Source organism: Apus apus, chromosome Z (genome assembly GCF_020740795.1).
Source record: "Apus apus isolate bApuApu2 chromosome Z, bApuApu2.pri.cur, whole genome shotgun sequence".
Taxonomy (NCBI): domain Eukaryota; kingdom Metazoa; phylum Chordata; class Aves; order Apodiformes; family Apodidae; genus Apus; species Apus apus.
This window is the reverse complement of record NC_067312.1, coordinates 28,177,870-28,204,810: the sequence shown is the minus strand read 5'-3', so window position 1 is coordinate 28,204,810 and position 26,941 is coordinate 28,177,870. Positions and strand designations below refer to the sequence as shown.

The 26,941-nt window shown below is 39.1% G+C and overlaps 1 protein-coding gene across 1 annotated transcript in view; it reads right to left on the bottom strand.

Moving 5' to 3' along the window:
- The window catches only part of DOCK8 (dedicator of cytokinesis 8), a 69,017-nt gene that overhangs the window by 3,146 nt on the left and 38,930 nt on the right, over positions 1 to 26,941 (bottom strand). Inside the window, exons 26-45 of the mRNA XM_051642074.1 lie at positions 26,318 to 26,473; positions 24,393 to 24,532; positions 23,634 to 23,803; positions 21,860 to 22,005; positions 21,009 to 21,191; positions 20,227 to 20,362; positions 19,722 to 19,809; positions 17,396 to 17,492; positions 16,006 to 16,140; positions 14,005 to 14,157; positions 12,848 to 13,006; positions 12,016 to 12,116; positions 11,369 to 11,561; positions 6,061 to 6,204; positions 5,000 to 5,131; positions 4,106 to 4,240; positions 3,483 to 3,572; positions 2,816 to 3,052; positions 1,980 to 2,123; positions 822 to 928 (exon numbers count right to left, since the gene is read on the bottom strand). Coding sequence (XP_051498034.1) covers positions 822 to 928; positions 1,980 to 2,123; positions 2,816 to 3,052; positions 3,483 to 3,572; positions 4,106 to 4,240; positions 5,000 to 5,131; positions 6,061 to 6,204; positions 11,369 to 11,561; positions 12,016 to 12,116; positions 12,848 to 13,006; positions 14,005 to 14,157; positions 16,006 to 16,140; positions 17,396 to 17,492; positions 19,722 to 19,809; positions 20,227 to 20,362; positions 21,009 to 21,191; positions 21,860 to 22,005; positions 23,634 to 23,803; positions 24,393 to 24,532; positions 26,318 to 26,473 — 2,846 coding nt within the window. The remainder of the gene's footprint in view (positions 1 to 821; positions 929 to 1,979; positions 2,124 to 2,815; positions 3,053 to 3,482; positions 3,573 to 4,105; positions 4,241 to 4,999; positions 5,132 to 6,060; positions 6,205 to 11,368; positions 11,562 to 12,015; positions 12,117 to 12,847; positions 13,007 to 14,004; positions 14,158 to 16,005; positions 16,141 to 17,395; positions 17,493 to 19,721; positions 19,810 to 20,226; positions 20,363 to 21,008; positions 21,192 to 21,859; positions 22,006 to 23,633; positions 23,804 to 24,392; positions 24,533 to 26,317; positions 26,474 to 26,941) is intronic.

The window sequence follows — 26,941 nt, the reverse complement described above, 5'->3', positions numbered from 1 at the left end:
GGCATGACATGTACCACCTACTTTTGTTAAACTCATTATCTTTGTGTTAGGTAATCTGAATAGCCAAGGATCCAGCTCCTCTGTGCTAGGCATCTATTCGATAACTTGTCAAGTTCAAAATCGTAATGAACTAAGAAAATTTGTCTCTTCCAAGTACACAAATTGAGGTGATATTTTTGGTCACTGGAGATGAATGAGGGAGCTAATACAAACCATATTTAATGACCATAGAATGCTGAACTACCCGCTTATTTACTATTCACAGACTCAGTGACAACTCTGACAACTCAGAGAGCAGACGCTGTATCTTCTGCATAAGGCTCATTTTTATTTAACTCAGACTTACCCTTCAGCAGTTACTCTTTGTCTGGACTAAGGAGATTAATATCTTGCTATGTGAGTATGCTTGTTAAGATTTACAAATATATCTAAAGCAAAGGCCACACGTGTCTACCACTACCAAATTGTCTGCTTGACATGTTTCCTTATGAACAGCTTCCTACATAAAAATGTCATTTTAATAAAAATAAAATCAAGGCAATAATCTGAAATGCTTGATTTCTCTAAAATGTCAAAAGAGAAAACAAAGTGAAGATCTTAAGTTCTATATTATTGTTTGAAATGTCAAAATTTGCTCCCATTTGGGACAAAAACCTACCAAACACTGACCGTAAAGACAGGAAAAGAAATGTCTGAGGACTGCGATGCCAGGATTCATGATTCTAATTTGAACAATTAATTACATGGTCATATTATCGTTGCATTATTGTCATTATTTGCTTTATTGGCGCAATTCAGCATTTCAATTTTGTTTTACTGACCTCATTATAAACTCTTTGAAGCACAGTCTCAGCTTGTTGTGATGGCGATAAAGCTTAGGGTCTGCTGGAATTTCAGCCAGGAACACTTGCGCTACCTCTAGCGGTCCCTTATAGGAATAACACAGGAAAACGTCAAAAACACCTGCTTAGTCTGAAAACAGACCACACGTACGTTTGTTATTTCACGAGTGGAATTACGAAAGAAAATAAAACTAGGCAGTCACCATAACAGGATGTTTTTTTCCACCTTCCTTGCCACCACCCTGATTTTCCCTTTGACAAGCATATTTTTTTTCCCACACCATATTTTATCCTCTCCTGTTTTTCTTCATCCTCCAGACTCACAAAAAAGGGAACAGACAAATTCTGCTCAGCAGAGGAAAGCTAGTATAGCTCTCCTGCCAAACCCGATTACATGGGAGAAACACAGCTTCTATGTGTGGCATTACAATACCTTGAGGGAGTGAAATAAATGCAGAGCAGAAAAGGACCACTCTTTCCAAAGCTTACAAGAATGTGTTATTTCAGACTACAGGCTTTGGTTGATGGAAGAATGTGGAGAAACTGAGAGTATTTAGGCTTTTAGCAAAGAAACCAAGCTCTATGAAATTATGGATAATGCCAAGTTTTCTCTCAGTTATGTCTTCATTCTTTCATTTTCTTTTAATCGCCTTTTTTTGTTAGGAGGCGTATTTATGTTATAAATATTGCATAATAATAGGGTATCTTGACTTTCTTTTGGGGCACTCACGTTTTGACTTAATTTATTTTCTGTGATACTGGTACTTTGTGGTTGTCCCACAGCAAAATTTTTATAATTCCCATTTCTAAAGGATACACCTGGAATGAAGAAAATGGCTGAGATGGCTAGTGTGCTAGAAACAGAAAATCCTTGGATGCATTCATAAGGCTTCTGTCAGTTTCTATACCTACAATCAAGACAGCATTTCCACAAAAACTTTCATCAAAAACATACCCAGTGAACAATATACAATGACCAAACACCAAGGGATGGAGTTTAAATGCACATTGTGACTAAATGTGTCTGACTAGATACACTTCTTTCAGTGCAAGAGGTGAGAATTAAAAAGAAAAACACAGTGGTAAAAGTGTGTAGAAACTCTTAACTTGAATCCCTGACATATTTGAATCCTTTACCTGATTTACAGTGGCTCCAACTGAGCCCTGCAAAACCATCTGGAGCATTTTGGCATCTGGTGGCTCTTGGTTGGTGGCTGCTGTTAGTTCTTGTGTTTTTTTCCGCATATCTTCAATAGCAACTTCAATTGGGGTTAAAATAAACTAATGGAAACAGAAGAAAGATGCTTCATTACCTGAATCATGTGTGCAGCTGACCTGTTCTAAATCTGGCAATACCACTATCATTCTACTATGCCAAAAGCAGTACCTGTGAAACTCAGGAAGTCATTCAACCTAAATGTCATCTTGGTAGATGCTGTATCTGATCCAAATTTTTTTGACATCTTAACCATTTGCAAGAATCTTCTTTAAGGTACCTTCCAACCTTAACCATTCTATGAGCCAATGATTCTAAGAAGAATAGGATGTGGAACTAACTCCCTGTTTGCATAAATTCACTATTATTCTAAGTTACTGACTTAATGTCTTAAATGATTTTGCACTTTCTACCTTCATAAAACTTCCCTGCCTCTAAACCAGCTCCAAACCCAATTTAATTCTTTGATTGTACTTTATCAACTAGAAGTACAGCTGTAGAGTTCCACACATCCTCCTAGGCAGCACTACAACCAGGAGGTCAAAGGAAGAATACACACTTGCTATCCTCTCTTGTCCACAGTAAATACCCATCTTGAATTTGTTTACCCATTCTATGCAATTCCTATTTATAAGAGTAATGTGTCTGAGAATTTAATCTTCCTTTATTTTCTGCCAAGCGTAGAATTTGAAAATCCCTCCACCCAGAGACTCCTTCAGCCCCTGAGAAATTAGATCTGTCCTCAAAACCCAATTACCTCTTCTTTTTGGATGACATTTATTCTAGTTTTTATGTAGGGGAAAGCATGCATTGTGGTTAGGATGGTGTTCCGCTTGTACTGCTCGCTCAGCTCTCCTCTGGGGCGCCCATCCATGGTGAAAGGCGTAGTGTACATGAACCGACAGAGGTTGAAGTTCTTCTCATAATACGTTACCCTGTCTTTCATCTCATACTCATCAAAATATGGCTCCACAAAAGTTATTTGTATGTATGCCTGAAAAAGAGGGAAGAACCATTACAGCATTTTATAACCCAAGAAGCATAAAAGGAATGGCATATGTGAAATATCCCATAGTATGCTTTGTATAAGCACAGTCTTGAAGAGCACAGAGCTGCAAATCCTTCAGGACTCCTTCTTCAGAGCTGACAAAACTTGCCCCTGGGGAGGACACAGCTTAACCTTGGGAATCAGAGCCAGAAAAGGGACCAGAGATTAGAACTTACAATTTCCACACTCTGTGACAAGCTACCAACTAAGCCTTTCACAGAGACTTCAAGGACACTCCTAAGCAGAAAGATACAGCCAAGTTGGTTTACTTTTTCAGGTGCTTTCATGTTTGAGCATAAGAAATTCAGGAGGATCCCCCTCTCTTCCTTTGTCTCCTGTGACAAAGCTCTCAAAAATCTTAGTAGTACTTTCATACCTTACTGGGATCCAGCTTTCTTTTGTCTACAGGAGCAGAGTCCTTAATCACTTCCACAGCATCCTCGCCAAAACACTGGCCATAAAATCCCTGGAAAAGAAATAGGATTATCCCAGAGTGTTTTTTGTTCTTAATACAATGCTAATGGTCTATATGGCTCTAGAAGAAAGGAGTAACCATGACAGTTTCTGGGCTCTGTACAGTCAGTACACTGTTTCATGAATCAAAGCTGGCCAAGGTAAGGCATTTTCCAGCAGAGGTCAGTTTGAATTGCACAGAAAAATGCAGAATTCAAGGTAAATCAGATCAGAAGGGAACACTGCAGTTCCATGAACAAGCTGAAAAGATACCAAAGCAATTATCTGGCATGCTCAAATAAAATAATTCAATAAATTACAGCCCTGCCCATAAGAGACATGGCCTCAAAAGAATGGATCACTTTCATCACGATGATGTACAAAGGTGTACAATGGAAAGGATATACACAAAGGAAGTGATCTATTGTACAAATCAGCTTGTTACTGACTTTTATATAGCAATGAGACTATTAGAACTGTGTGAGTTCATTAGGAAGTACAACATAACATTGGAGATTATATTAACACAATGTGTTTTTTCTTTACCTCTAGTCTGTGAGAAATCTCAGGAAGTTTGGTAATTGCAGGCTCCTTATAAACAAATTCCTGTTCATCCAAGTCCCCAAATTTGGATCCATAGAAACCAACACGGAAGTAAGTTCCAAATATTCGCTTTTGACCCTAATTGATACAAAGACGGAAAATTTACAATTACTTATTTTTTATGTCAATGTTGTAGTACTTGGATGCCTTTTTCGCCCCTATTGATGTGTAAGAAAACACACTAATCCAATATTTTTCCTACTTCTCAGCCATGTGTGAACTATGTATCATTGGTGATGATGAATCCACCAGCAGGTGTTTATGAAGGAAAGCATACAAGCTAAGGGGACATATGACTGAAATAAAACTTAAAATTTAGGCTAATCATGAAGTGACCTTTGCAAAACAAAGTAACTTATTTTTTAATTCCACTGAATACGTTAACAAAATTAACATTTTGCAATGAAAATAGTTAAGAACTTGAAACTGACAAGATTCCTCTGGAAGAAAAGAAGGAAAGGGGTAGTATCAGTGCCAAGAATTTAGCTAAGCTTTTCTATTTTTTTGTTTTATAACTGTAAACACTAGCTCATTGACAGGAAAACTATTTTTCTTCAATCAATGTGGCCAGGTGGAATTGCACATGTTGTAAGTTTTACTTGTTCAGTTGTTTTTCTGTAACTAAACTAGTTTTGTATTAATCTCAGCTTTTTGCTAGAGAGAGGATAGGGTCTTTTTTTTTTTACTATAGAGTACCCTTTGTAGGTAGGCCAAACCAGTTGGAAGCTTTTGTTAGAAAATAGATCTACTTCACATGAAGAGCTTTACTATCACCAGTCTTATATACAGTTCAACCCAGAAATGTGTCTTTCCAGCAGTGCCTTGCCACATGAGTACCTTATTAATAATGCTGTCAAAGGCCTTCTGCAACTTGCTGTGTGTCAAGGTAAGCTTCCTGAAGTCTCGATGTGCTTCCAATACGGGGATAACAATTTTGTAGACCTCATTCACAGTTTCATACAATCCCGCCTTGGGAGAAAACAAAAAAAAGGAAGTAAAAAGTTAGAAAAAAAGGAATGAGTCCTCATGCCCTCTGAAAAGAAACTAGATCTGCATTAACAATCTGGGTGAAAAGGGGATTTGTAGGATTCATCTTTTAATCTGCTATGTTGCTTGGTTTAGCTTTCTAAAAACAGGTACTAGTAAATGGGTAGTTCCGAGCCGCAGACAACCAACCGGATCAATCTAGTTTGGATCTCTGATCTGCTGGACTCTCAGCAGATCAGCTGAGAGACAGCTTTCCTGTGTAAAGCTCGTGGTTTCTACGTAGGGGCTAGAAGACTTAAAAATGCAGGTGAGCAGAAGGAAATAGATTTGTTTAGCATGTATGGTTCAGGGCAACCAGAGCTGGACAAAAGGAAACAAGATGATACTTTGAGTGATGCTAACTCGTATATCCTCCTTAACACTACAACTATATGATGAGCTACTTGAGTATTAACATTATGACTCTTCATATAGAAAGTGTAGATTGTGAGGCTAGTGTTTGATGTATGCTGTGTAAAAGCACAGGAATTATTCCCATATGCTTTCTAAATTCTATAGTTTAAGCAAGATCTTTTTCTTAAATGTAGCATCTCATGAAAATATCAACAAAAATAGCTTAGTTAAGGCCTGGGATAATGGTTTTCTGCTGATGCAGCCTGTAGCCTGCACAGGTAGAGGTGGACATATGGGCTGAACTAGGCTACCAGAAAAGCCTAGATTAGCCAACTTGGCTGAGGCAGGGCTGGGTCAGCCATCAGATGTGTCTCTGTCACTTGTGGTTTGCAGTGCAGCAGATCTGTGGAGTATGTTTGAGCAGTAAGATTTTGTTTCTTTATGTGCTGGGAAAATAAGCTATGGATCTGGCCCAGATAGTTCCATTCCATTTCTCAGTGATTTTGTCCCTCACTCACCGTGCTGAACAGCTCTGCTGCTTGTTCCAGCAGCCCTACCAGGCCACTTTCAGAGAAATACCTCCCAGAACATATACCATCTTCATCTGGAGACAAAACATCATCCGAAACAGCAGATTCTTCCAGCACATTGGATGAAATATTCTAAAATAAAACAGAACAGAGAAATCAGAAATCTAATCAATAGTCTATCATAAAGACCAAGGCAGAAACAGTTTCAACATACTTCTACAATGGAAGTAAGTACATGCAAGTGTAGCCAGGAGATACACAATTAAATTCCACTTAGACATGAACCTCTGCAGATGGCAGATCAGGAGTTTTGCTACAAGAATCCTAAATTTTCTTTATTGCCTCGGGTTTAAAAGGCAATGAGTCACAAACTGGGCCCCCTCTGGTGCCCGGATTTCCATGGACCTGCAATGAGCTCAACCTCCCAGACAGCAGGAGTCACAACCAATATTCCCTTCTTGCTGCCGGTGCGTAAGGGTGGGAAATTCCAAGGTGCACCCCAGAACTCCTGCTACCTGCTGAAGGAGGTGAGCTTTTAAGTTGCTGATTATTCTTTTGCAAGGAGAAAAATCTGACACAGACAATATTGTTCCAAAAACTGCAATAATTGAATGCTGCTTCTCATTTCAGCCTCCACCATATTACCTCTTGATCCTGCAGAATTTACTTGGTTTCTTGTTAACATTATTTGTCTTATTGATCTTAAATAAAACTAGATAAAGTACACAGTGTCAGTCACTCTTTGAGATTCTGGACCATGAAATAAGATTGCTACAGTTCTTCAGGATCCCTTTGAATAAATGACACTGGTTAGAGTCAACATTAAAAAATTGAGAATATATATCAATACATGTAAATTAGCATAAAAATATGTGTACATACAGTATGGAGCTAGCATATGTAACTTTCAACAGCAGGAGGAATGCTAAGCTTCGATTTGCTAGTAATTAAAAGGAGTTAAATTAGTGTCATAATGTGTCTCTTCAGCAGACACCGGCAGACAGCCTGTCTGAGTGCAGAATAGATGCCAATTGGCTAGCTGGCTGAGTCCTTAAAGACATCTTTATAAAACTGTGGACACACTGAAGGCTGTTACTATTGATCAGATTTCAGATAAAGAATTGGCACCACATATCACTAGAAACATGGGACTTTCCCCCTTGGGTTTTGTGGATGATTTATTTCTCCATGGGTGAAATTTACTCCAACCATGCTGCCATCACAATGCCTTGTCTGCACATCATGTCAGCTCCAAGCACAAAGCTCAGGGCAGCATTCACAGGAGTAAAGAACATGTCAGAATTTCAGCCAGAGGGAAAACTGCATCCTGTTTTTAGCACACCCATGCCACCTTTTACCTGCCAGTCCCATTAAAGACAGTTACTTCAACCAGAGATAGCCTATCTGACACACACCTAGGGCAACGTGTACAACCCATGCTGCAGCTCCATTGCTGGCTTTCTCTTTCTGTAGTAGTGGCCATTAAGGACTGTTTTCACAGAATAGCACATGGCCTTTGGTAGCTTTTTATTTTTAGCAAAAGGGAAGGAGTCCAGAGGAGTGATTTATTTATGAAAGTAATCTAGAAAGTCTCAGATACTGATTATATCTTCTTTGCGTTTAAACCTAATGTCCGGCACGTATTTCCCTGTTTTAGAGCTCACACACTCCAGCCTTCATGATGCATTCTTGTTCTTGAATGAGCTTTTGCAAAGTGGACATGCCTCACCCAGATTTTGCCTTGATCTGCCTTTCATAATGAACACTTCCTGATGTCCCTGTGCTGGTTTGGTTCCGGCATGGTTTTGGTAGCCGGGGAGGGGCTCCAGGCATGGCTGCTGTAAGAAGCTACTAAAAGCTCCACCAGGCAAGGCTGAGCCATTAGGGAGAGACAACAGATACACTTCTGCGATTAACATAGGGAAGAACTGATAGAAGACCTGAGAGCAGAGAGAGCAAAGTAGAAGGGCTGAGCTGGAGAGGTGAGAGCAGTGCTGGAGTGGAGATCGCAAGGTTGGTTACGAAGAAGGGGGAAGGAGGGAGAGAAATGTAGAACAAAGTAATTCGGGCCTGCGAAGAAGGTAGGGGTGGGTGTTACGCATTTAAGCCCTGCCCTCTGTGTTGTCTGTGTCCTGTGTGCATCTGATTAGTGTGAAATTAAATCATTATTTTTTCTCTAAGTTCAGTCTGTTTTGTGCAGGACCATAATCACTGAATCCTTGTCCTTTGTCTTGGCCCAGGAGCTTCTAGTTGGCCTTTGTCCTCCCCATCCCAGCGTGTGTGGGGGGGGGGAGTTGAGTGAGTGGCCACAGGGCTGGTTCTTTGCTGTTGTTAGTCCCAAACCACGACAGTCCCTTTTATTAAAAAAGCAATACAGAACTTACCATGTATATTGTTGGGTATTATTGTGGACCACACAAGCCAAGTTTCCTTTAACAAAAATAAATACCTTTGTAAACTCCAAGGGCTTTACTGTGATCCCCAGCCATTATCACCAGGCCAAGTATGTATGGCTACGGTGGCCTGCAACCTAGATCCCCAAAAGAGCAGTCAAATTAGGTTACTGCTAATTAGCCCTGTGCCTCAGCAGGTAGATATACACACCAAGTCCTTGTCTGTGGTAATACAAAGTGGCTTTAAAGTTAGTCCATATGCAACTCATGCTCTAAGTCCAGCTTATCACTTGGAAAGGGGATTTAGTGTAAACACAAATTAAGCTGAAAGGGAATTTCACTGAAAATGATCCCATTCCAATTTTGGGGGATAGTTTTGATTGCATGGAGGGAAGCATATACAGGTCTATCTGTCAGTGTAAGGAAAAGTGTTACTCTACTGACAATCAGTTTTCTGGACACTAACAGAGTCACTGCAGAAGACCTACAGCAACTGATTTAATCCTTTGCTGTCTTATTTTACTCATCTGTAAAAAGTAGACAACACTTCTGCTTATCCAGAATAATAATTTTAATATACATTATTACCACCTTCAATTCCACAACTAAATGTATATCATCAGTATGACTAAATTTCGTATCTGTGCTAAATGAAGAAATGGACACAGAAAGAGTCAGTGAGTGAGATCTGCAACTCCAGGTAAAGCTGACTCAGTCTGAGTTGTGTTTTCCTCTTTTAACAAGCTCCTCTGAACAAGATCTTCACAGATACTACAAAACACAAAGCTGTTTCTTAAGAATGGGAGGTCTTCTCTTGGAAGACTTTGGAAAAATGTGAAGTGTTATTATTATAGTTAATTATTGTTATTGAGCAAACTGAAATTCAAAATTATGCTGTCAGATAATGAGTTGTGCAATTGGGTTTCTGGTCATTAAGGCATTTCATTACCTCTCTCCTATGGAGCAACTGTTCCTGTGGCAAACATGTATTTACATAAGCATTTTATGAGAGAGATTGATTTGTTCTTTTTAAACTTCTACATTTTTGCTTGCATAGTGCCGTGTAGAAAAGACTTCACTTTTCCAAAAAATTACTGGAAACAAACCCATTAATGGCAACCTGCATATTCTGGGACCAATGGAAGGAGGAATTGCATTAGAGTCAAGTGTGCACTATTACAAGCATTCAAGGCAGCCTGGGAACAGGATGACATTCAGAAGGGAATGCATATTTCTCCTGTATCTATGTGATGATAATATATCACAAGTAGGGAGTAAACAACTAAATAGAAGTAATGAATGGAAGTCAGAAGATGCAAAATGGCAGAAGTATAAATCTATAGCCAGATGTTTAGCCAGTAAAAAGAGTATATATACAGCTATCTTAAGTGTAAAGGAATTAAAGAGTAACCCTAGTCCATCACCTGATTGCTAAGGTGGAATTGAAAATAGTAATATTTGCAATACTAAATGCAAAATGCCAATCATTTTCATATTTACTACTCTAAAGTGAAAAACAATCCAAGATGGCATGGTTATTTACTGTTCTGAAGGGGAAGAAAACCCAGGTGGTATGGTTATATCAAGGGATGATGAATGTACCACCAACTAGTGTTAGCTATTTCAAAATCACCTTGGACCATAAGATGTGCTCCTCAGGAGTGCAGAAGAGCAAAGCAGAAGGGTATTCAGGTAGCAGTGTTCCAGAGGAGGAAATAACCTTTGTGGCCCACATTTTTTAAAAAGTAAACGAAATGAGCAGATAGTGGTAGGTTTATCAGCCTGCATCCAGGACAAAGTGGTGAAAGTACTGATACAAAATTTTACCAAAGAAAAATTAAAGGTATTGTAATTAATATTAATCAACACCAGACAATAGAAACCCAATACTTCAAAAGATATTACAATCTCATAAAGGCAATAATGATAAAACAGGAGATATCTATATAACATCTGAGTTGATTCTGCAAAATATTTCCTCTAATTAGTTGGAATGATTCATAATAATTCCATTAAACATTCTGTAAATTAATAACTGTCCTCACTGGTCTTAGAGAATAATGAGAAAAGTAATCATGAACACATGGGAATACTGAAGGGTTAAGCTGTATCTATTTTTAATAATGTGTGAAAAAAAGCAATAAAATTTCTGAATTTGCACAAGAAGTCAGTTCAGGTAAGGGTAACCAAACTGCATAATCTGATAAACAATATATAAATATCTGCATTTCAAAATGTCTTAACAACATTATGTTGTTATGACTTCATCTACATGATGTAGAAAAGAGAGAAAAACAAAACCCAAGAAAACTCTCTGGAAAAGATAAATGTATTACTGAGTCAAGAGCCCAACAACACCAAAAGAACCAGTGGAGGCTTTGGAGAAATAAACTGAGAGACACCTTCCAGGCTTAAAGAAATTTTTCTTTCTGAAGGACATTTTACTTGACTTTGATGTGACTACATATAGATTATGGTGATTGTGTGTTTCATCAATCAAAAGGGTGTTGGTTAGTAAATGGAGGACAGTGAAAGTTTATCAGGCAGAACATGCCTAGAAGAACTCAGTAGCTACAGTTACCTAGATTATAAGGAAAAAAATTGAAAGATCCATCTGTCACAATTGATAAGTATCAGTCCTATAAAAAGGCATATGATAATGGAGGGATTCTGCTTAGCAAACAAGAGATTACAATATCCAACTGCTGAAAATAGAAGCTAGTGACAGCCAGACACTTAAGTACCAGTTTTCATGAGAAAGCAACGTAAGTGGTGACAGATACTCTGCCACTGTAACTCTTCCTATACATGCACTTCTACCCTACTTCACATAAGAAGGAATAGACACACCAGCACAGGCCACTCCAGCCTCAGGCTGTCAAAACTTGGGAGCTGTTTCTTACCTGGAAGGTGACACTGCCCACTGGGAGATAGTTTCGATCTTCAAGCATGCTGAGATACTCGGCCACCAGTGCTGCAGCATGGACCAGGCACATGGCTGCTTCTGTGTAGCACTTCCTCTTGGTGTGCTTCTCTGCCATGTTCTGCAGCCAAGTCAGCCTCAAGTCAGGAGATGTCTGGTATCCTTTGGCAATTCTAAAAACACCAGGCAGAAAGGAGGTGTAAACAATCACTTCTCAAATAACTAAGAAAACCTTTGTAATTCTCCACTGGGCTGGATGGAAGGAGACATCTCTGTCTTTATTCTGTGTAATTCACTAAGCATGGGGCAAAATAAAACATTAGGTGGGGGTAAGTAGGATACACAGGGATTATGAGGAGAGTAAAACTGCAGAACCCAACACTCTTTAGTGTTCATCAGTTCCTGACTCCCATGATTGCCCAAGCCTATGCCCAGCTTTCTGTGGCTCCGGTGCAACATGCTCAGCCTGGCAGCCTGGGCCTCCTGTGACAAATCTGCTGTGCTAAAACGGCAATGTATGCAAACATAACAGCTAGACAGCTTGTCCTCAGCTTGTCCCTAAAATACACAGTTCTTGTTCTCATCTCACTGCAGAATTTCTTCAGTAGTAATTCTAAATAGATTCACCTGTACATAAGATCCATTAGCATCTCCGGATCTTCCTGAAATTCCCTCATTTTCACTGTATCTGACAGAATGCTGTTCAGATTACACAGCAGCTCCTCCACCTGCAGTAACACAAAGATTGACATGCATTTTTTGCCCCCCCCCCCCCCCCTAGAAAAAGAACAGCATCTGCACCAGATGATGTTACTCTGTTTTAGTCCCTCTCACCCACAGAAAAATCAGAATGCTGAATTGCTTGCTACAAGATATGTTTTTTCCAACTCTATTCATTTTAATGAATGAAAATGAGCTGGAATTCTTTGATCTGTTTATTCCTGACAGAAGAAAAATAATCAAACCTATGTGCTACTGTTGATGTGATCTGACAAGGAAACAGTGTTTTTGCAAGACTTCAGCAGAAGCTGAGTTAGTGTAAGAATTTTAGCAAAGTCTCTGACAGTTTTCTGAAATGTATTTCATTATTGCTGCTGCTGCCTTATGAATTGAAAAAGGGAGAGAAGTTTCCATGATGCTACTTGTCTGAAAACCTAATAAGTCAAATTCCTTCTCTGAAAACTTACAGGGTATAGTTCCTGCTGGGGTCTAGAAGAAAGTTATACACAAAGATACTACTCATGTAATGTGATTTCAATGGAACTTCTTGAGTTTGTTCTATGGAATTATGTCCTCAACTTATGTTCCCCACTTACAGTTGTGTTAGAAATAAACTCATGCAATAACCTTTGCATCCTTATTTTCATTGCTTTGGAAGACCAGGATTTAGGACTTGCTCCAAGTGCATTTGGATGTGAAAGCTCCTGATAAAAGCCACAGCTGTCATAAAAGATTTTACCTGAACGGGAAATGGAGTTGCCTGCATAACCACATCTTCCTCTGCATAGGCTAGGATGGTTCGTAAGGATCGTCGAAGGAATTCCTCATTAAACTCAGGTGATTTGCCAACCAGAGAGGCTAGTGACATGGTCACTTGCATCTTCACTCTTGCAAAATTCTTTCAGAAGAAAAACCAAAAACATGCGATAATGATGGCTGCACTGTATCTTGTATATCAGTTCCCATCTCTCTGCCTGCTCTATAGTCCAAATGCACTTTCTCCTGCCCACACTTGAGTGCGTTAAACCCAACACTTAGACCAGTGGCCTCCAGTGCACCAAAGCCAGTCCTTTTTTATCTGGTTAAGACAAAGTTCCCAAATTCTTACATGTCTGTACTTTGGGCCAAGAATGAACCTTGGAATGCATATACTTGCTTGAAACAAGGGAAGACACCTCTGCACAAGCCACTGTGGGTGTGTAGATCAGGGCACCCACAGAGGAGAAGAAAAGGAAGCAGGTCTGGGAAACCATTCTGAAAACAAGTCTGGGAAGCAGAAGGCCTCTGAGGGCTTCACGTTGTGATGCAGTACGCCTTGCTGATCATGGTGTCTCAGAGGCATACATTTTCCTTCTGCAAAGCCAATACTTTTTACGTATTCAAGGCTTTTAAAGTCTCAACTAGGGAAGAAAATGCTGTGCAAGATTAGATGCTATACAAAATGCTAATGCATGTCCTTTCATACTGGGACGCTGTGGACCTACATGCATTACATACATATTTTGATCCACATGTATGATAAGAATCAGAGCCTAGTCCTGAGACCAAGGGGATAGCGAAGAATTCCCATTAACACAAGCATACATCTATCAAGTTTATAATTGCATTAGAATAGAAATAGTCTAAGTTTAAGTAGTTCTGACACAAGAGAAAAAAACCCAACCAAACGTAACAAAATTAAGAGTATTGCTTATGCATGGTATAGTCCTTGAACAATAATTAGAACTACTCTGCCCCTACACTTCTAACACTTATTCTGGCTCAAACATGTGAAAGCAACTAACTATGACTACTTATCTGTAGGTGCGTTCCACCTGCTATCACGAGTTCAGTTTCAGTTTCAATTCATCACAAAACACGTGGCACAAAATAACGCAGCTGTTCTCAAACTCTTACACTGGTAGAGCTGAAGCTGTATCTCATGAGGAGATAAAGAGTGGCACAGGCTTGAGTTCGTGTAACATCCATGCTGCTGCTGCAGTGATGGAGGACTCTTTGACACAGGTCAGCACACTGTTCAACCTCCTCTTCAAACAGGAAATCTCCAAACTGAGGGAGATGGAGAAGAAAATATTTATTGGTCTAGTTCTGGCAAAAACCCACAGGATTCTGACAAAGACTTAAGTTTGCAAAAATGACATTTTAAACTTTATTTTAACTTCTTCTGATCCCTGTGATTCTTTAGATTCAATTTTCAAGCCTTTCTACAGAGAAGAAAGGTTTGAAAAGTCTTTGTGTTTAGAAAAAGAGCAGTAGAAAGAGAGAAGTTAAAAATATTTCTCAGAGTCCCATGGCTCCAGGAGCTTTTGAAAACACCAGATATTGCAAAATTCTTAGAAGCATGGACAGTTGCTATTTTCAGAATATGTTAATTGTTGATGAAACACACAAAAACTTCCTTAAATATAAGGAGCAATTACTAGCTTTTTCCATCAATGCCCTACCCTTTCCTAGCCCTCCAGTGTGTTCTTCCTAAAGTGTGCCACAAAACTTCTGTTGCCCAATTTTCACTGCCCTCCTTTATAGTGTCTCTGCAATACACCTAGCAAGCAATAAACCCACGGGGCAGGATGTCTGTCCTTAGAAATTCTCAGTATAGACAGCATATCCAACACCCATGTATGGACATACAGAGGACTGATAAAGGCATGTGAGCAGAATACAGGATATTATTTATCATTTGCAGGCCCATTTCCCACTTCTCAACCTTTCTTCACTCCATTTTTCTCATTGTTTTATGTCTAATTTATATTACAAGTCTGCTGGCACAGGGTTCTATCATTTTTATTTGTAAAACAACAACTATACACCTACAGTGTAATAGAAATAACGGAAATGATTGCTTCATAAAATACAGAAATGAGTCAGCTTAACTAGAAGATCTATTTCAACAAGAATAATAACTGCCTCACAAAATTGATTATTGTAATTGGAAGTTAGCTTTCAAAGATAAAGTACACTGAAAACATAATTATGAGTTTCATAACTACTCAGCTATCTACCCTGTAATCAGGTGTTGTCAGCCAATCTGCATTTAACACCAGATAAGCACTAATTGGACAGGAGTATCCTGTTTGTTATTTGCAATTTAGAATATTTCAGGTGAAAAAATATTTCATGGATTTTTTCCTTTGTGAAACTGCTTTTCTTTGTAGGAGGATACATTTTATTCAGGTTTAGTGATTCCTCATGAAGCACCTAATCTTTTATGATGCACATTATAAAAATGCTGGGTCAAATTCTGTCTTCATAGACATTTTGAATTTTTTTTTAATTATTGTTGATACAGAAATTAAAGAGACATTAGGATTTGGTTTAATTTTCAGGCAGAAGGAAGACTAAATCAGTCAACGCTTTGATTCTAAGATGCTGTATTTAGAATTTCACAATCTATCTTACAAGTAGAAACTTAGAATGATCCCTCTGATCTCTGATGAGTTAGCTTTTACTTCTCTGCTACCCAGCTGGTTGGCAACTAGTCCTGATGATATGATAATTTAAATTTGACTTTAGGGAATCAGTGCAACTCCTGGCATTGATATTTCTAATTCAAACCAGAATGTATTTGAAATACAATGGGTGGAATTTTTTACACTTTTATTAGCCAATCTTCTATATTTAAGAGTAGACTGCTAAACCCACAAGATTATTCAAATTCACTTATTCCATCTGGTGTCATCAGTGAAATAGCCTTACAACAGAAGTAGAAGTCCCTTAACACCCCTACCCATAGAAAGTAATCTCTATTTGCATATGCAAAACGTATTTTGTGAATGCCAAAGGAACAGTGGTAAGTGAATGGACACAACTGCTCTAGAAATGCTCCTCTTGATTGGAAGCTTGAAATTGGAATACCTTGATTGGAAGCATGAAAACAGAAGTATGTCAAGAGCATACCTTAGCAATGAGTGCTCTGAGTGTTGCAAAGCAGTGAGTCAAGTAAGTGGTGCTCTGATCACAGCCAAGAGAATTTACTAGGACCTTTAGAACTCCTCCCAAAAGATTGTCTCTGCACTCTGCTGCGAAGCTTGCCTACACATGGAGGAGAAAACCAACAATAACTGCATGATGTAATTCAGCAATGAACTGGCACATAGGAATGGAAGTTCTCCTGCCCATGAGTCACATTCAGGAGTTTAGAGATTGCAGGTTTTTTCATTTGTTAATATCTGCTTCAGAGGAACTGCAAAACATTTTTGTAGTGATCAGAAAGAAAGAAGGAAACATGTCCAAACACTTCTCAATATACATTGCATTTTGAAGCTCAGCCACCTTCTGCAGGGTTTCTTGAAGTGCTGTCCATCTTCCATATTCCTCGGATAAGGAAGTGATCCTGTGGTGGGCAAGCACAATCCTTCCCCTTGACTCTTTATTGTCTGATTTACTGGACATAGAGGCTACATAGCCATACTGATATGCTTTGATTAAACCCACAACTCAAATAGTGGGGAAACTAGGTGCTATGAGTGGTGTCATGTAAAAATCACATCCAGAACTGCAAAAGTCTAGTAGCTAAATGCATTTCCACCAACAGGTTTTCAAGAGAGAAAGTTTTTTCCTTGCTATTAATGGCTATGCATGTTGTTCCAATAGCAGTATTCCCATACCCATGAATTTGTAGTGTCTCTTCTAAACCAGGAGAATATATTTGAGTCAATTAACACAGCTTCACTGATGTTAAAATACCTGTGAAATCTTACTACATCTGTCTCCTGAAAGTTCTGCACATTACACTGTTCTAGGGGTGAAAATCTCTTTTCAGAAGAAAAGAGGTGGAAGTATCTTCCATGCAGGTGGAACATACTTTCCTGAACTGTGTGTGAATCAAAGTAAAACCCTTTTGTCTTACAGTATAATACATGCAAGTATGACCAAAGGCCACCCAGCAGTCCGGTTCCAAATTACTAATATGTTCAGATACATTCCTAGCATAAATGAAGGTTTTTCTTCCCTCAGCCTCTCCAAACTCCAGGATCATAGTAAGCCAGTGGAAATGGCTTTCAAGACTATCTACTGAAGACAACATGGTGGATTTCCCTTTCATTCACAGTAGTGCAATGCTCTACATTAGAAGGGGCTTGTGGCAGCAGCATAAGGCAGGCATAAATTTCATTTTTTGATTAATTAATCTTCCTTTTTTTTAACCTCTAAGATTATAGAATTTCACAGAAGACATTTAATTAAAACATTCTTCACTGCCTAAGAAACAAAAGAAGCAATGAATCTTGCTTTCAATGGCTTCTGAGGGAGAAGGGATTGGTACCAAGCCAGCTCTGCTGTTTCTTACCTGGATGATGTTCTCTTGCATATCAAGAATGATCAGGTTAGCTTCAGTTGCCAGGTTTCCACTGATCAGAGCTTCTTGATCCAGCTCAGCTTTTGTCCTGAAAAAGGAAGTTCTATTTAAAGCATGCAGAGAGTACCCTAAGACTTAGATGGCCTGCAGTGTAAACAAAGCAAAAATACAAATGATAAAATTCTGAATGATCCCATAAGAGCAAATAATTAAAATAGTGTTCAGAGGTGTTTCTTTAAGAACTACAGAGGCAAATGAGGAGAGCTGATATCGTAGAATAAAAGTCCCAAAGGGGACACCTGAAAACTAGGCCTCTGGATAAATCAAATAGATGCTCGTGTTTCCTTAATAGCAATCTGTGAAGTGGCTACTCTGTCCTCAATATCACACTCAGCTGCTCAATAAGCTATGCAATAATTTCCGAATTCATTGCCTGTAGTAGAACACCAAAACCCAAAAGGGAATAACAGGGAACTCATCCAGCACTTCCAGAAAAGCAAGCAAAAATAGCAGGCTTGGGCAAAGGGGAAATAGCTTCAGTGCCATAGCACCAGTGTTTAATGTAGGCAATTTAGCACATACACTCTTGAGACTGTTGACAACATAAGACAGCAGGTCCAAAAGCTGCAGGGCCAACACAGCAGTGCTCCAGGCCATTTAAGAGCAGATGAAACATTTAGAAAAGACAGAAGGTGGTGGTAAGGCAACACATGATACCCTCCTAGCTGAGACTTAAGAATGAGGTCTGAAACACAGCACTTCTGCAGCTGAATGCTCTAAGTATAGATGCAGTTCTAATGAAAGTGCCTTATCAGAGATCCCTTCTATGGCAGAAACACGAAGAAGAGGCTTTGCTCTTTTTCCTAAACTGCTCAGAAAAGGCCTATTGCATGGCCAGAAGCAGCTGTCTAGAGCTTGAAATAAGACCTGCTCTGACTCGGGCCAAAGTTCTTGTGGTTTATTTCTGTGGCTGGAGCAACACCCTTACAATCACACTTCTGAGTTACTTCAAAATCTGTGGCTTTTCTGCTAAATTTACTCAACTTTTCTGCCCAGTGGAGTTTTACTGCCACCCCCCAAAAAAACCCCAATCAACCAACCAACTAACCAAACCAAAACAAACAGGAAATACAGAGCCATCCTTTTGGGTACAACCAGATAATTCTGGGGAGGGCTAGGAAAGGAAGTAGGGCAGTCATATGGTTATTAATCAAAATTACTCACATAAACAAAGAATAGAAGGACCTGTCAAAGGCTGGTGGTACAATCAAGGCAGAGATCACTAATTATGAGTAAGAACTGCACAAATTAATCAAACAGCATAGCTGTTTGAACCATTTCTAGCAGCCACTCAGCCTTGCAAATTAATGATGCTGACTGAATCCACTCTGACACCACACATAGTTTATAACTGCATCTACAATCCAAAAGCATGCTGGACTCAAAGAGAAGCAGGCTGAGTAAGGCTGAGTTGTAGCCTGTGCAAACCTGCTGTCCCATGTACTACCTGCAAACATCTTACTTACAGGACATATATATTAAAGGGATCCACAAAGGGTGAGATCAAAGATCTTGCATACCACAGTGATGTCTCTGTGACAAACAGTGGACCGTTTAGACAGTAATAATTCAAACAAGTACCTATGACCAACTGACACGCCTCCTTTAGGGAAAAGCAACAAGTTTCAGGCTTACCAAAAGCTGGCACATACCACATGAAAATGCTGTTAGTAACATAAATAATTCCTGAAAATACAGTTTTCCATAAACCTAGACACTGACTTGTCTACTACCATACAGCACTGATAAGGTGAAATGCACTGAGAAATCCTAACTTTAAACCTGAAACCAGAAAAATATTTGCAGGATTATCTTCCCCTACTCCTGCTAGTAATTCTCAATTTTAAAGTAGCACATCAAACCCAGCACAACTGATTTGCTGTAGCAGAATTATACCACAGTACTATATACCGTGAGGAACCATAGCAACACCAAAATAAATGTCATAGCAAGCTTCTGTGGAGTATTTGATACAACTTGTATCAACAGTCAGTGTTTAACACACTGCTAATAAGAAGGAAAAAGTATGCTATTTAAACTTCTCATTCCAGTATTTGTGATCTCTTTGTTGTTCCATAGCAACAGTTGGATGCTTCTGCTGCATAAATATTTTCTGTTTCGTTCTCTTTGACTGAAGAGGGAAAGGATTGAAACTTCTGATTTTGTAATAAAACATCCTGGGAGAAGGCAAAAACCATAAACCCCCTCAAATAGCTTGGTTCTAATAAAAGCAATATGTATTTATTAAATTACTTACTTATCTTGTCTCTCATTTGCCTGCCGCCACTGAGTCTGCTCCTTTCTCCAGCGCAGGTTTTCATTTAGCCCTGCTGGTCTGTCATTCCCTGAAAGTGCAACATATATCAGTGAGATGAAAGCAAAAGAGGACACCTGAAGTCAGATAGCTCACTGAGGGAAGGAGACTGTAGCAGTCTGTCAGAACTAAAACCTTTCAACTTTACAGTGAAAGGACAGAACCCCATCATCTTCTTCATTCAGGATTTTTAGAATATTAGCTTGACCAAAATACAAATTAGTCAGCCCCATTTTCTTCACTTGAGAAGAGCTCAGTCCTAGCTACACCTTGAGCAGTTAAAAGCTAATGATATTTTTATCCATAGAAAACAAAGAAAGGTCTGCAAGGAAAAGGACTATGGGTGAAAAACATAAGGATGAAAATGGGCAGTATGCATAAAACCCAACAAACTCATTTATATCTACAACCTCCTGAGATCCTCTCAAAAGACAAAACTTAGAAGTACCAGCCGGTATTCTGCAGCGCTTCATCATTTCTCCTCTAGCTCCTTCACCTCTCAGTAAAGCCTCTTCCAGTCGGGCCTTAACATCTCGTGACTTCTGCAGTGCTTGGGTGCTAACTTTATCTGAGCTTTGTTTGCCCTGAAAATAAACTCAAAACAATCAACATAAATGTCTGCATCTTTGGACATGAGTCCAAATTGCACCTTCAGAACTTCACACAACAGAAGAGACTTGTAGAAGGCCAGAATGAATATGATTGACTAACATATAAAGGATAATTAAAAGTTACAGATGAGAAAAGAGGTAGTATATGTACTGCTAACAAACACCAGTATGTAGCTCAGTGCCACGGAGTGAGAAAATGAAGATAAGAGAGGTTATTTGATTAATTTCAGACAGACACTGTCAGAGAGGGGAGTCCTGATGTCCAGTCCCAGCTCTTAACTAAAAGGTCATCCTTAGTGTCCTGTCCAGAATTTACAGGAGCTGTCAATATATTGCCTACCAAAAATAGCCCTCAGATCTCCAGGAAAAGGAAAATGATAAACCAACGTATAGGTTTATTCAGGACTTCTATATAGGACTTCTTAAAAAGTTTTGGTTGCATTTGGTGTTAAGAGTAGTGTCCATTATTCTATCCAAATGAATTTGTCCACTTGTACCATGGATCAGACAAGAGCTAATTTAACAATTGTCAGTAACAAATTTCCCCTGGATAGCCAGAAGGTAAGGAAAAAAAATTAAACAAAAACAAGACAATAAAATCAGTCCATGTTTCACTTACCTTGTACTCAAAGCATGACACACAAATGAAGAGGAGGTCTAAAATCCTGTTTAACTGCATGGACGGAAGGTCTGCAATCCATTTCTGTATTAGATTCTGATCAGCATTTTTCATGACCCAGAGGAAACAGATCAAAAGGTTGCGAGTAGTATCAGGACCTAATGTGGCACTCTGTCTGTATGGCTAGGAGCAAGCAGATAAGTAAATGTCAGTTGCAGGAAGAAGAAAAAGAGGGAGGTCATTCAGGTAAAGTAATGTGATTTAAATTTTAGTGAAATCAAAGCTCACAACTGGCCTTCAGTAAGTTTAGCTTCTTCCAGGTTATACTGATTGTATTTTTTGATTGTATGTGTGTGTAGTCAGTGACAGGACCAGTTGTATGAATGCAAAAGACAGAAAGAAGCAAAAGAGTATTGTTTACTAGATGCTTGTAATTTAATTTCCTTATAATAATGTAGAAAAAAAAAATATAACTGTTTGGTCCCCTCTTGCCATGCAGTTGTGTCAGCCAAAATGAATAGAAGATTAAAAAAAATTATGCAGGTACAGAGAAAAAGAAGAAGTCATAGTGGCATTTGCTAATCTGGAAATGAGACTAGTTTGGGTGTGAATATGGGTAGAAGCATGTGAGAGAAGAAGTGGAACTACATATGGTAAAGGAGTACTTAAATGGCTAGAACAGAAGAGGGAAAAATGACAGGAAATATATGAGGCATTCTTTGAGGCTGGAGGAAAGAAGAATACAGTTTCTCATTACTGTAGTTATTAGTGACAAGAAAGGAAAAAAAGGGAAAAACAAAGAAAGAGGAAAACAAATATAAGAAAGGAGACTGGCAGAGCACTGGACATACCAGGGACACCAGAGATACTCCAGAGCTCCTGAGGTTGAATTGATTCCCTGCAATTGCAAGGGCCACGTTTTGGTTGATTGCACCTGCAGACTCTTGTTCTTCTTCGGAGTTTCCTGTGCGTCCCTTTCCACTGCGAGCATCTGAAACTAGATTTGAAATATCCCACTGGGGCTTCAGGAGCAATCCAGCTGCTGTCATGTCACATGTCACAGTCTTCCATTGGGTTGTAACCTAACAAAACATTTGGCACCTCCAACCTTGATGCTGTTTATCTGGCTGATGTACCAAACAGTGAAAGGGGCACAGCAACAGCAAGACGGAATGCAGCCATCTGCAAAGGCTGCCAAATTGTTAAATAAACACAAGGGAAGAAGATGTGTCCAATAAACTCCAGGTGTTTAAAAAAGCTAAATTAAAAGCAAAGGCAATAGCCAACATGAGGTTATCTCTGAAGTTCTAAGCTAAGACAGAGCTTCGCAGGACTTGAAACCACCCAGTTCCAGCCCATTTCAGGCAGAAGAATCAATGCAAAAGCTGTAAAAGGGCTTGGTGATATTCCACAAAGTATGTAAATTTGCTAACAGCAGACTGCTGACAAAGGCAGTATTCCCTGCTGGCTAAACAAAAAGTTTGATTTCAGGCATCTAGCTGCTTCTATTCCCTGCTTGTTCTTGACATCACTTCCAATAAATAAAGTTACTTATACTTTAGTTTTGTAAAAATCTCCTCTGAGTGTCCATTTTGTGTTTTCCAAGTTTTTCAGAGAAGTTGAATGACTAGCCAACCCTAGTGTGTTCAAAACAAGGTGAAGAGCCTCTTGTGACAGACGCTCCGAAAGAAAGACACTCTAAAAACTAGTCATACACATACACCTGGGATTCCTCATGTCTCATTTTCATCTGCAGTATAAGGATAACACTTGGATTAGAAGAATGGACTGAGATCTAATTAACCAACATATAATAATTGCTTTTATCCTATTAGACTGGAAGTGCTAAATGATACTTTCAAAGTAGTGAGGTTTTTTATCCAGACATCTAAGTGCCAAGTATTTTCAAAATCAGAGACAAGAGTATATTCTTTACATACTATACTTTTTTTTTTTTCTTTATAGCCTTTATTTTATTTCTGGAAGTGGAATGTAGTTTTCCAAGTAGCGCAGGTCTGCTAACTTATAAAAAATGTGAAATAGCAACATCATAAGAACACACATGTAGCAAAATGCAAGGAAACAGCTTAAATAATGTTATTTTAAAAGGCTTTATAGTGTAGAGCAAAGTTTATAGTTATAACAGTTGATAATAATATATCTCCTGTCTGATCATTATATTTGCCTGAGATTAATTTTGGGTAACATGTTACTAGTAATAAAGAGTAATACAAGAAGATAGAAGGAATACAATCCCATTTCTTTAAATATGATGTAACATGATGTCAGTATTACACTTGCTTTCTTCCCTACTGCTTGCTAAGCCTATCTAAATCTCAATATTCTTGCAGGTCTTGCAAGCTTTATTTACAGAATCGTAAGATTTATCCTAAGAGATAGGCAAGAGTACTTACAGGTACATCTCTGGTCTATTATTTGCTCATGATGTGAGGACACTGGAGTTTATCCTGTCTCTAAAAATCCAGTTTACTTGTAAGTAAATAAATAGTCAACCTTACTAGACTGTGAGGAATTTCTGCACTTAGTGTGGTCTCTTTTATATTTGATAGACTGTTTAGACAAGTCACTCTAAGAAGCTGAAAAAAATAGTAAAAAAAGTCTTACTTGTAAAATCATGGAGTTGAGGCAGCGAATCCAAAATTATACCAACCAGAGGGAGGTAGAGAGCTGCAATTTTAATCTTCATCTCTTTTTTTGAGCAACGTGGGTCTAGGTCATGGGAACTCAGCAGGCTAAGGACAGCATTAACAGCTTTTCTTTGCACCTTGCTAATCCTGTTAACACAAAAACCATCCATGACCTCCATTAATGGGACATGCACAAATTATTTATAAATCAAAGATTTAAGAAACAGTGGAGGTGAAATAAATTAATACACTGATATTCATTAATTCATCTCTTCCACTCTAAGTAAAGAATCATGTTCCCTGCAAAAGATAGCTGTCCTACATCTCCTAGCCACTTCATCACAATCAAAGAGCATCCAAGCATTTAAAACTTCCCATGAAAATTCAATACGGTGAAGAAAGGTACTTAGAGAAAAGCATCAGACTCTGGCCAAAGTTCAGCTAAACTCTTAAGCTCAGACAAAGTCAGAGTTGTTCAGAAATAAGAGTAACTGAAATTTTAAGTTGTATTCTCAATTTGTGTATTTAGCCAACATTACTGCAACAAATAGTGTATTTTTATTCACTGGGACCAACATACTGCAGATAAAACAATGACTGGGTTATTGCTGTGTTACAGAGTGACTCACTGAAAAGAGTGGGGGAAACAGGACTTCCCTGAAAGCAACCTATGACCTTGCTGAGAGTAACAGTGAGACTCGATCCCATTCCAGAATCTGCAAACTGGGATACCCACCCCTCGCTGTCCGCATCCAGTGCTGCTGCCAGTTCAGTGAAAAGCAAGCCAGTCAGAAAGTGCTGCTGACGATATTCAGCTGAGAGGTCAAACATACCAGCGATTTTCTGGTCCTGGAAACTAGAGCAGGAGCTGGAGTTCTGCAGAATAATTGTTAGGAGTGTTAAAAGTAAAAGATCATCAAAACCAAAGCTTCTTGAAGAGGTTGTAGTCATAGGCCACATAGCTAATGGAAAATCTCTACCAGAAGAAAAACATAAACTTGGAAGAAGACTGGACATTTTGGAGGAAAACATCTCCTTTTTGAAACAAAAAAGCATTTAGTTTCAAATGAGTTGGTTGTTAGGATGCAAGCTCATCCTTTCCATGCTGTGTAAGCAACTCATTAGACATTTTTTGAGACATAAAATTCCTGCCCTATATTCATTAGTTTGGACAAGATACAGAGTCAGAATTTTCCCCATATTTACAACTCTTTACATTACTCTTACAGTTGCAGAGCAGCCATTGGGCACTGTACAGCAAGAAGCTGCCCCTACATTAAGAGTGAACTCAGTGTCAGAAGTTCTGCACTGTGCCTTCTTCTGTCTAGCACCGAAGTAAGGTCAGGAAAGATGTGCAAACAATGTTTCCTTTCACCTGGAAATCCTTACCTGAGCTTGCTGGCAGCTGGCATAATTTAAAGCAGTCTTCAAACTGCTATAACTTATAGCTATGACTGATACATAACCAGTTCAGAAATGGAAAGTTGCTGCTATATGTGCCTTGTGGACATCTTAGCTTCTCTAGTCATAGGTCTGTGCCACAGGTCACCTCAAAGTGTTTTTGTACGTCTCACCATTCTTAGCTTCAGTTTCATTTCCCTGCATCCAAGGACTGTGGCAAGTGTGGGGCATTGCACTGAAATGCTTCATCCCAGTCCTGACCTCTGCAAGATCACTGAGGTGAAAGACAGCCTGGCTAGTGCCCTTTGTTAGGGTGTCAGCCCCATGGCAAAAGGAAGGTACCATCTAAGCAGAATGCAGAGGAGAAAAGCACAAGACTGGCAATACAGTGTGTGGCATGCCAGACAATAATTTCTTTATTGAATGTGTTTGTGAACTCCATGCTCAGGATGATTGATGGGAGGTCCTGACATTCAGGAAGTCTAGAGCTATGTCACTAGCAGGTCATGTCTGGAAAACTGTGAGTGTACTGGGAATGACATTCTGGGAGAAATGAGAAGTGATTAGGAGGGGTATTCACAAAAATTGTGTCTACTCAGGACACACAGAAAAATCATAAAGTCCAAATAAAAAGGAAAATGCTGTCCAGAAAACAGAGAATTCACTGGCAAAGTCGTATCATCATCTGCACCACTGGTATGAGGAGGAACCCAGAACAAAGAATGCTGCTATTTCAAAAGCAAAGCATGATAATCCCACTCTGAACAACACTAAGGTTCAACAGAAATCCATTATTCCAGGATATTGAAAATTGCAGTGTTTTAGTCACTAACGCCTAGTGGTAGCATCTACACCCACTCAGAGAACAAGAAGTTCAGCTAGAAGGATGGAAAGTTTGCTGTGCATTCCTGTATGCTGTAATTCTCCAAAACAGACACTGAAACATGAAACTGTGGTTGTCTATGGACAGGATGTTCCTTTTAGACCTTGTACTTCTACCTTAAGAATAATTTTTTGTTTGCACATCTCCAGATGGGCACGTATCTGTTTAATGTTAAGTTTTAACTTATGTAGATGCAGTTTTGCAGTAGTATTCCCTTAGACTTCATTCTTCTCCTCTTCTTTCAGGAGGGAAGTTGCTCTCCCCAACCCAACGGTGGCTAATTCTAATCTAAGTATCTGAATACAGAGCAATGTAAGTCTTCTATTACATGAATGCTTCATGTGATGTTCATGCAATTTTGTCTAGTGGATGCCTACCTGGGAGGATAAGGAGGGAGAGGGTGATGGTGGAGCAGAGACAGAGGTCATGAAGAAGAGGTTCAGATTGAGGTAATGCTCGTGGCTGCAAAGAATTCTCAGGAACTCCAGCCTCATGGAAATCAGGGTGGAGAGTGAATTCAGCTTATTGGAGAGCTAGAAAAACAAACAAAAAAAGTACCATCTGATGGGTATGCACCATTTAAATTACCATGCTGTGAAATATCCTGTTTCCTGAAACGGAAGTAGACAAATAGCCCAGCATGCATGAAAATGTTCATTTGTTCCTGTATCTAACTAGTTTCCATCTGTTAGCTGCTCTTTATTTGGCTGTGGTGGTTTCTCTCTCCCCGGCTGGCTTACCAGCTTCCCAAGAGATAATAAATTCTTTGGGTTCTTTTTCCTCCCCGAAGAAAAGCATACAATATTTTTTCTTTTTTGCATGATGTAAAGATGAAACCAACCAAAACTTTGCCTAGCCTGTGGCAAACTCATAAAAAGTCCTGTGAGGTAACACAGAGCATCAGTGGTCTTGTAATTTGTCTTCATATCAACAATGACATCAGTAGAGTATTGCACATACTATAGGAAGCCACCTCGCCTTCTCCAACGTACCATCAGCTG